A 10,309-nucleotide genomic window follows, 5' to 3' on the forward strand; every position below is an offset into this window, starting at 1 on the left:
GCCTTCCCTCTAGGGAGAGAAACGCACGTGAAAATGATCCTTGAGCCCTGGCTGGTGCGGCGCAGTGGATAGAGCACCGGTCTGTGGACCGAAGGGTCCCAGGTTCGATTCTGATTAAGGGCACATGCCTGGGTTGTGGGCTCGATCCCCTGTAGGGGGCGTGCAGGAGGCAGCCAATTCATGATTCTCTCTCATCGATGTTTCCATCTCTCCCTTCCTCGCTGAAATCAATAGAAATATATATTTTTTAAAAAGATACTTGAGGCCGGAACCGGTTTGGCTCAGTGGATGGAGCGTCGGCCTGCAGACTGAAGGGTCCCAGGTTCGATTCCGGTCAAGGGCATGTACCTGGGTTGCGGGCACGTCCCCAGTGGGAGATGTGCAGGAGGCAGCTGATCGATGTTTCTCTCTCATTGATGTTTCTGACTCTCTGTCTCTCTCCCTTCCTCTCTGTAAAAAATCCAAAAAAAAAAAAAAGATACTTGAGAAGTACTTTTCCCTAAAGAATCCTTGCAAGTCCGTGTACTTGGGAGCGACCATAAACGGCTTAAAACAAAAATGACATCGGGGCCGTGCGTGTACCTGTCGTGTTTCTGTTCCTCCCACTGTGTGCGGCCACACTGCAGTGGGCAGGTTGTAGGCATGTGCGGGGGGTGGCGGCGGGGCAGCTGCCAGGGAGGCACTTGGCACCGGGATGCCGTACCCAGCTCTCCCGGGAGTCTGTCTCGTCCCTCCCTGTGCCAAAGGGCTCAGGATCAAGGTCAGCTGCTGCCGAGTTGCTTACAGCAGCAGAAGCTGCAGACCACGCAGCGTCCATCCCGCGGAGACAGGCGACGCTCGCCGCCGCGGTGCCGCAGCTGCCTCGGGATAGGGGAAGGGGTGCTTGTGGGCTGTGGGACGGTCCCTGTGACCTCCTTTCACGTGAAAGAAAGCAGCGAACGGAACAGCAACGTGGATGCCACCTCTTCTTGTTGTTAATCCGCCCGAGGATCTCTGTCCAGTGATTTTTTTTTTTTAGAGAGAATAGAAGGGAGGGGTAGAGTGAGAGAGAGAGAAACATCCATGTGAGAGAGACACACTGATTAGTTGCTTCCTGCATGTGCCCCCCCCCACCCACCAGGGCAGGGGGTCCAGCCTACAGCCAAGGTACTGCCCTTGACCGGAATCAACCCGGGACCCTTTGGTCCACAGGCGACGCGCCATCCACTGAGCCAAACCGGCCAGGGTGGTCTGCCGCCTTTCAGGGCGGTGACGGGGGGGGGGGGGGTGCATTTGCTTGCATTTACGCATTTACAGCAGGAAACATGGGGAAATGCCCACGCAAGGAACAGCGGGGTGGCCCGAAGGCAGGCAGCGGTCAACGTGCATCTTTTCCCAGCAAAGGATGAGGAGGAAAGCAGTGCTCAGGGCAGGGCAGGGCGGCACACGATCAGCTGGGCCGAGCAGCAGCGCCGGGAAGGCGGGGGGAGCACGCCGGAGGCAAAGGGAGGGTCCCATTTACTCTGACTCGTTCGGATGGTCCCCCCACTGGTGACGGGACTCGGAACAAAACAGGTCTCCCCGCCCCGAAGGCACCGTTTCCCAGCTCTCTATTATTTCTTACTGTTAAGCCTCACCTGAGGATGTTTTCCCCTTGATTTTAGAGAGAGTGGGAGAGAGAGAGAGAGACATCGATGTGCAAGGAACACATCGACTGGCTGCCTCCTGGATGCACCCCGACCAGGGACCAGCAGGCCGACGCGCTATCCACTGAGCAAACCGGCGAGGGCACCTCCTTCCACACCGAACCTGTGGTCTGGCAGGTAACGCTTCCCGCGTCCTGTGAGCTGCTCCGGGAAATCCGTCAACCAAGGAGGCGTCACAGAACCTCCACCTGCGGCCGGGCACCTGGTCAGAGGTCAGAGGCCGGGTGACAGCCTGGCTGTGTGGGTGGCCTGGGGTCAGGAGTGGGCAGTCCCGGCGGGCGGAGCCCTGGCCTGTGGGATGGGGTGCCGTCCTGGGCGAGTGTCAGAGTGGAGCTGAGCTGGAGGCCACCCGGCTGGTGAAGAATGCTTCTTGGGTGTGTGGACGCCCCCTCCACACACGCGCGCGCAGACACACACACACACACGCACGCATGCACACAGGTGTGCACACACATGCACGCACACGGGTGCACACACACATGCACGCGCACACGCGCACGTGCGCGCACACACACGTGCACACGCACACAGTGGAGCTGGGCCCACAGCCTGATCACAAGCCGGGGTGCCTGCCGGAGGCCTGGGAGCGGGTTCTCCTCACCCAACTTCTGTTCACGTTGGAGAAAAGAAAAGGTGTCTCAGCTCCCTCCCAGCCCTGCCCGCGCCCCGCCCCCCGCCCGCCCCCTCTGCGGGACCACAGTGTGGGGGGGCGGTTCCCACGCTCAGCCCGACTGGCCTCTGCGCTGCCTTCTGTCCGCAGCCAGCCCGGCCCAGCCGGCGCCTGGGGGCAGCGTGTCTGCCTCTCTGCACCCCCTCTCCCCCACCAGCTGCCCTGCCCTCCAGCCAGCCGCCCGGCTCCTGCAGCCACGGCTCACTCTGCCGGCCTGGCCCCTCTGCAGTGGCTGCCACCTCTGCCCACCTGGACCCTCCTACCCGACCCTGCACTCCTGTGGGCTCTTTCTGGCTGCCCTGCAGGGCCCGGCCCCGGGAGGGCAGGTGTGAGGGCCAGCGCCCGCCCGTGCTGCTCAGCCCCTTCCCTCCTCAGTTACCGGGCAACCAAGGGGTTGTCCAGGGAGGGCACTCAGAGGGTCACCTGCCCGGGAGCGGGGCTCCAGCCCTGAGCTGAGCGAGCAGCTTGGCAGAGCCGGGCAGGTGGGATCGGGCCCCGGAAGCCCCTCTCCGGGTCAGCCCTCCCCTCAAGGGGCCTCTTCCCAGCCCTCCTCCCCTCCCAGGTTGGCATGACGACAGCCTCCTCCCTGCCAAGTTGGGAGAAGGCCGGGCGGAGCCATGGGACCAACTGGGAACTTGCTGGGCCTTCCTGCGGGACAGGGGCTCCGAGGGAGGCAGGCGAGGGAGGGAGGGGCCGGCACCACCCCCAGAGGACGGACCCCTTTGGGGTCAGGACAGGGAGAGGCCGTGAAGGCTGGTCCAAGAATCAGGGGCCCCTCCAGCGCCCATGCAGCCCAGCCTGGCAAACTCTGAGGACCCCTGCCCTTGGGTCCAGGCCTGGGCTCAGGACATACATGAGGGGGTCTGCCCTCCTGCCCCTCTAGGGGTCCCGGCAGGTCCGTCCGGCCCACGGGACGAGGGTAGGGGCAGGAGGAACCCCCTTCCCATCCTTGGCCACCCCTGGCCCAAACCCAGGCCTCTGAGGGCCCATCCCACCGAGGAGCCAGGGGACAAATGAGGAGTGGAGCGGGGGAGGGAGGCAGAGGCGGGGGGCGGGCAGAGGGCAGGAGTGTGGTGCTTCTGGAAGGGAAGCACAGGACCCAGGGCCCCAGCTCAGGTCCAGGTCCCAGGTCCCAGGGCCTATGGCCCCTCAGCAAGGCCCCCTCCCCCGCCAGGGCAAGAAGCCGCCAGGCCTCCAGGCGGGCCCCAGCGGCCTCCTGCCCCCAACACAGCCTGCCTCCCTGGGCACCCCTCCTCCAAGCTCAGGGCGGGTGGGGCAGCCTGGGTGAGGGGCCAGCAGTCTGCAGCCCTGCCCGAGCCCACAGCCCCACGGGGTACACCCCCCTGCCCCCCAGCCCAGCCCCGCGTGCCCACGCTCCCCACACACTTGGAGACGCACACACCCCCTTCCCAGGGGTCATGGAAGGTCTCCACGGGGTGGCTTTATTAACACGGTCACCACACAGACGAGGACGGGCACGGAGACAGGCGTGTGCAGCCAACAAACCTCCCGCCAGCGGGCGCCCGGCCCCTCCAGGGGCAGCACAGCAGCGAGGCAGGAGGCCGGCCGGGGGTGACCCCACAGCACGTGCACACGCCTCTGCCGCACGCCCCCACACGGCAGCATCTTAAATAGAAATATAAATACGTTCCATCTGAACTGTCGGCCACCGCGTTCGGCCGGCCACTCCTCTCCGCAGTGACTTCACAGTGACGGCTGCAGAGGACCCGGGATCCAGTGCTGAGCGCTCCGGCCACTTCCCGCCCAGAGAGTACACTTCTCCCCCAGAAACCTGGGGGAACCAGACCCTGCCCCTCCCCGGGGCTCCCCACTGCTGGCAGGGTTCGCATGACCACACACACGTACACACACATGTACACCCCCCCCATGTGCGTACCTCCCCCCACACACAGGGGAACCGGGTCAGGGAGCGCTTCACGCCCAGTGGGCAGTCACACTGGCGTTTCCGCAGGTGAGGGGCCGAGGGCAGGGCAGTCAGAAGGAGGGATCCCCTCACCCAGCTCCCTGGTCCCCACGGGGTCCAGGGTCTGCAGCGCTAGGCTCAGCAGAGGCAGCCACAGGGGGAGCCACACGGGGAGCCGAGGGCCGGCAGGGGGCCGGGCTCTGTCCACCTGCGGGAAAGGGCCTTCCACTCGAGACCAGAAGACGAATCAATAGGACAAGTGTTGCCAGGAGGAGGGCAAATAACTTAAAGCTGCTGGACGCTGCGCCGTGTCCAGTCACTGCCTGCAGAACCCCAGCCCGGGGCTGCCGCGGGCCACAGCCGGGGGTTCCAGCAGCGGGATTTGCTCAGCGCGCAGGCGGGCAGGGAGGGTGGCCTCAGCCGCCGCGGACACAGCAACGTCCACAGGCGGGGGCTGTGCATGCGTTGGGGGCTGGTGCCCTGCCCTGAGCCAGCACATGCAATGGCCGCCCCCCCCCGCAGCCTGGCACCCCCCAGCCGCTCAGCTTCCCCAGGCTTCATGGCCCCCCAGTGCGCGGGCCTCCCCCGCAGGGGCCTCACTGACAACTTCTGTGATGTGCACCCTTCGCCAAGTGGGGCCAGATGCACAAGGGTCCCCTAAGGGGGCCAGGGGAGTCCCCAAGGCAGGACGCGGGGTGCCCCAGGCGAGGTGCCTGGGCCAAGTTCAGGGGCCCTTGCGACACCCCCAGAACTGGGAGGAGAGGAAGACAGTGTCACAGACAGGGCACAAGGTGGGAGCAGCGGGCAGCCCCGGGGCTCTCGCCGACCAGCTCCGGGCCCCTCGCACGGCACCCAGCGCCGCCCCAGCCTCCCCGGCGGCGGAGGGTCACACCAGGCCGCAGTGGAACTTGCGGACGTGGCGGTAGAGGTCCCCGGACTGCGTGAAGCGGCGCGCGCACCAGCGGCAGGCGTGGGGCTTCTCGCGCGTGTGCACCACGGCGTGGCGGCTCAGGTTGTGCGAGTACTGGAAGCTCTTGCCGCACTGCCCGCACGCGTAGGGCTTCTCGCCCGAGTGGGTGCGCTCGTGGCGCTTGAGCGTGTAGGCGCAGGAGAAGGTCTTCCCGCACAGCGGGCAGGTGGGCACGGCGCCGTCGGGCGAGAGCCGGGCGCGGGCACCGTCGCGCTCGCGGAAGTGGGCGCTGAGGTGCCGCTGCAGCGCGTGGGCGCTGGGGAAAGGCTGGCCGCACAGCGGACACGTGCAGAAGCGGCCGCCGGGCGCCAGCGGGTCCTCCTCCGCGGCCTCCCGCTCGGCATCCAGCTCCAGCTCCCGGCCACCCAGCCCTCCGGGCAGCAGCTCCAGGCCTCCCACCAGGCGCCGGGCGGCAGGAACGCGGGGAGGCTGCAGGGGGCTGGGGGGGCTCAGGGGGCCCACGCGGTCCGGCCCCGACGGCGAGTCCTGCTGGTCCCTCACCGGTGGCCCGGCCCCTCGCGGCCGCTGACCGCAGGGCGGGGCCTGGAGGACAGCAGACGGGCGGCCTGGCTCCCGCCTCCGGCCGGGCTTCAGCGACAGGTCCAGGGCCCGGTCCGACTCCACCGGGGCCTGCCAGGGAGGGGGCCCCCGCGCCCCTGGAGGGATGGTGGCCTTGAGCCCGGTCCCGGGCAGCCTGGTCTTCTGGGCCGCTGCGCGGAGCTCGGGGGACCCGGCGGGCAGGGGGCGTGGCGGCGGGCGCGCGGGCTCTGCGCCGGAGGCCGGGGTCACGGGCGGCGCGCGGCCCTGAGCCCGGAGGCGGCCCTTGCAGACGCTGACGACGTCGTCCATGTGCAGGTAGCTGGCGGCGGCCAGCACGTCCTCGACGGGGAGGCCGCGCAGGTCCAGGCGGCCCTCGTACATGAAGTCCAGCAGCCGGGCGAACGCGGGCGCCGTGACCACGCCGCCGCTGAGCCGCACCGTGTGGCGCCCGCCCGCCGGCCGCTCCCGGTAGAAGAGATGGAAGTAGACGCTGCAGGCGGCCAGCACGGCGCGGTGCGCGGGGAAGCGCGCGGCGCCCACCAGGACGGTGCAGTCGCACAGGAAGCCGAGCTCGCGCTGCTGCCTCAGGCGGCCCAGCAGCCGCCCGCCGTGGCCCGGGAACTCCATGCCGCCGCCCGCATCACCTGGACAAACGGACGCCGTGAGCGCGCCGGGCCGCCGCCCCGGCCCCGACGCGCCCTCCCTCCCTCCCCGGGCGGCCGCGGGCAGAGGGGCGCGCACCCGCCCTCCGCAGCCGCCCTGGCACCTGCCCCGCGCCCGGCAGGAAAAACTCGACCGAAAGTCAACAGAAGCCGCTCCGCGGCGGGGGCGGGTCCGGGCGCGGGCGGAGGGGGCACAGCCGCGCGGACCGCACGCGTCCCCGCCCGGGGCGCCCCTGAACTTCACTCCGGGGCGGCCGCCCGCCGCTCCCCCGACGCCGAGTCTGCGCACCGTCGCCGCCCCGGTCCGCGCCTCCAGCTGCCGCCAGATGCCGCCGCCGCCGCCGCCGCGGGCCCCATTTATGGCAGCGCGGCCGGGGGAGCGGGCCGGCGGGCGGGGCGGGCAGAGCCGGCGCCCGCCCCCCGCCCCCCGCGCTCACCTCACGGTCCGGAGCTCCCCTCCGGCTTCGCCGCGCCGCGCCGCGCGCCCTCCCCGGTGTGGCCCGGAGCGCGGAGCTGGGGCAGCGCGCCCCGGCCGGGAGGGCGCCGGGCGGCGGGCGGGGCGCCCTCCAACTTGGCCGGCCCGGCACCGCCTGCCGCTCGCCCCGCCCCGGAGAGAGCGAAACTCGGGCGGGGGCTGGAGGGGGCGGGCCCGGCGACTTCCCGGAGCGCGGAACCGCTGAGGTCACCCTCGCCGCCCCTTCCCTGTCCGCCCCACCCGACTGGGCCCCGCGTGCCGCCAGCTGGGGCGCTGGGTGGGAGGCGATGCGGGGTGCGGCGGGGGAGGGGGTCTCTCGCGATACTTGCCGGCTCCCTCTCGGTGTCCCCCCCTCCCGCCCGATGGGGTCCCCACTGCGCCCGTCTGCTAAGAGACCCCTCCGGAGGATCAGCGCCGCTCCTGGTCCCCGCTGGGGCAGGTGCCCGAGGGCGAGGGCGCAGTGGGCCCCTGGCCTCCTGCTGTGCGATGGAGGACGGGGCGCGGAGGGGGTCGGACATTTGGAAAAGATGACACCCCTGTCGTTGGAAGCCGCTGTTTGAATTCATGTAGCTGGGACCCTCTTGCAAAACCCAATGGGATTGGACCTTGGAGTCCAGAGCGGGGGCCTCCCTCTCTCTCAGGGACCCAGCTCAACGCTGGCCGGGGGAGCTGTGTGTCTGAGGCCGGGGACAGGGCACGTCCCAGCAGACGTGGTGGTGAGGGTGTGGGTGGGTGGCCGTGGAGCCAGCGCAGGTGGGGAGTGTTCAGGGAGGGAGAGGCGCGGAGGCGCCTGGCTGGGGTCCTGAGGACCTGTGTTTCAGGTGCCAGAGCTGAAGGTGTGAGCGGACACCTAGTCCTGCTGCCAGAAGGAACCCCCTGCCCCCCCCCCCAGAGAAACAGAGATGGTGTGGGGGTGCCTCACCCTGCTGTGGAGGGTTTCCCCAGTTCTGACCTAAGGGCTGGGATTTGGACCCCCACCGGCACCTCCCAGATAGGGGGGGGGGCGGGGCGTGGAGCCTGGGGAGGAGTCGGGTAGGAAAGGGGCCTTGACTAGGGTGGGGTGGTGCTGGGGGAGGCACTGGTACAAAGCATGGGGCCCCGGCCAGGTGTCCTGGGCCGAGCAGTGGGAGCCCTGCAGCCTCTGCCGGCCGAGCTGGAGTGGGAGCAGGAGGAGCCGCCTCGAGCGGGGCAGGGGTCCGGGAGCCCCGGTCAGAGGCCCGGGGCCACTGCATAGGATCACGGCCCGTGGGGAGGAAAAGCACTTCTTACACTAAAAACAGGAGCCCTTGTTTGTCTGAAATTCACACTTGCCTGGCCATCCTTCATTCTCCTTCCCTAAACCCAGCCACTACGGCTCGGCCTCGGAGACCTCGTGGCTCCCGTGGCCCCATCCATGGTGGGGGGGACCCCCCGAGGAGGGCCAACCCCGCTGCCACCCTGGCCCCAGCGCCCAGCCGGGCAGCGGATTCACGTCTGGTCCGAGTGACCCAGGTGGGCCGCCCCAGGTCTGGCCTCCCAGCCGCCCGTGGCCTTTAATCTCCCTGAACCCTGATGTCCCTCTCCCCCCCACCCGCCCCCCGCCAAGCCGCAGGACCCCGGGCCTCTCCCTGGCCCTGTGGGCTCCTCCCCACAGCCCTCCCCTGGCGCCCCCAATCCTGCCTGTAGCAGTGGGCACCTGAGCTCAGTGCCTGCCCACGCCCAGGTTCCCGCCCTTCAGAGCCAGCGTGCGGGGTGGCCATGCGGGGACAGGGCTCCTGGCACCAAGTGGGGCCGCAGTAACGCCTCGAGAATGAGTGCACACTGGCGCCCCATCCTCATCTCCCATGCTCTGCGCTGCCCGCCTGCCCACCCGGCCTCCCCTGGCTTGGGCCTGAGCCCCTGGAGGCAGGGAGGGGAGGCCAGCCCCTCGGGGCACTGGGTGGGGCCAGGCCCAGGGCGGGCAGAGTGCCTTGCCTGGCTGGTGGGACAGAGAGCTCCTGGGGCACCCGACAGAGGCCGTGGGTGCGGAGGGGCATGCAGGCCAGGACACTGCCAGCAAGAGCTGGGTGGGAGGGTGGGGCTGGAGACCAGCCCAGGGGGCATGGGCTAGGGGAGGGCCGGCCCTGAGAGGGGCCTGGGGCCCTGCAGTCACCAGGTCTGAGCGAAGCCCTCTGGTCTCCAGGAGGCGCTGTCCCAGGCGGCCCCCAGGTGGCACCCCGACTGCCAGTCCCACAGCCCTCGGTGCCCTGCCTGCCCAGCAAGGTCTCGGGCACTGGGATGACAGGAGGCATCACAGTGGTGTGGGCAGTGCCTCCCCGGTGCCGCGGGCCAGGCGGCCATCTGGCCAGGAGCGGCCCTGGGGCCCCGCCCCGCAGCTGCTGCAGAGACCAGGCGGCCGGGTGCCCGGCGAGGAGCACCACGGATGGCGACGGCGGCAGCTGCGGGGTGACAGGGCTGGCGTCGCCCGCGCTCCCCGAGCGAGCAGGCAGCACTTTTTGTTGGAAACATCTGGCCAAGGGACCCCAAAGCGGCTGCATCAGTGACCGGCAGCGACAGGCTGGGCCCTCCCCCACCATTCTGCCTGGGGGCGGAAGGGGGTCCTTGGGGCGGGGCTGGCCCAGTCCGCAGGGTGTCCCGTCACAGGGCCGGCTCACAGGGGTGCGGACAGGACTGGGCGCGGCCCTGAGTCGGGTGTGGGCTCATAGTGGGTCCCGGTGAGTGAGCCAGGGGACCTGGGCCGCCTCGGTGCAGCCTCCGAGATGCTGCTGTTCCTCAAATGGGCCGCAGGCCCACGAGCAGCCCACAGGCCCACGAGCAGCCCACAGAGTCCCCCATCTTCCACGAGAGGGCGCCCTCCGGGCCCCTGCGGCCCGGGCTGCCACCCCAACCATCTCTCGCCCTCTGCCTCCCCCTCCCCTCCCCCTCCCCTCCCCACAGCGTCTGGGGTCCAGGATGGGGAGCGGGATGAAACCCCTCCAGGGAGAGCGGTGGGTGGGACAGTTGCGGAGGGTCCCCGGGAAGGTCTGTGGGGTGAGTGATGGACAGAGTCGGACTGTTGTGGGGTGACCCTCAGGTCAGGCGTCTGCCAGGCCTCTCGCTGGGCCCTGGGGGCAGGGCGCTGCCTGGGGGTGCCCGGCCACGCTGGGACGCCGCACTGGGTGTGTGTGTGTGTGTGGGGGGGTGCGGCCAGAGGGTCCGCGGGGAGAGGCCGCGAGGGACCTGGGAGCCCCTTGCCCAGGAGTGCGTGTCCCCCAGCGGGAGGCAGTCCTCCCTGGGGAGCGACCGGCTGTCCTGTCCGCCCAGAGGCTGGGACTGAGCCTCAGCTTCCCCGGTGGGAGGCGGTGGGGGCTGCCCCTGCGCCTGATGGCTGTCTATACGGCCCGCTGAACTCTGACCCGTGAAGA

The 10,309-nt window shown here is 69.6% G+C and overlaps 1 protein-coding gene across 1 annotated transcript; it reads right to left on the minus strand.

Annotated features, from left to right (window-relative positions):
• Positions 1 to 3,782: 3,782 nt before the first annotated feature.
• Positions 3,783 to 6,900, minus strand: ZBTB42 (zinc finger and BTB domain containing 42). The gene is made up of 2 exons (XM_081102373.1): positions 6,889 to 6,900; positions 3,783 to 6,433 (listed from the first exon to the last, which is right to left on the minus strand). The coding sequence occupies exon 2, from the start codon at positions 6,414 to 6,416 to the stop codon at positions 5,166 to 5,168; it is 1,251 nt and encodes a 416-aa protein (XP_080958499.1). The 5' UTR covers positions 6,417 to 6,433; positions 6,889 to 6,900; the 3' UTR covers positions 3,783 to 5,165.
• Between the last annotated feature and the right edge of the window lie 3,409 nt (positions 6,901 to 10,309).

Source organism: Myotis nattereri (assembly GCF_964212035.1).
Source record: "Myotis nattereri genome assembly, chromosome: 1".
NCBI classification, from domain to species: domain Eukaryota; kingdom Metazoa; phylum Chordata; class Mammalia; order Chiroptera; family Vespertilionidae; genus Myotis; species Myotis nattereri.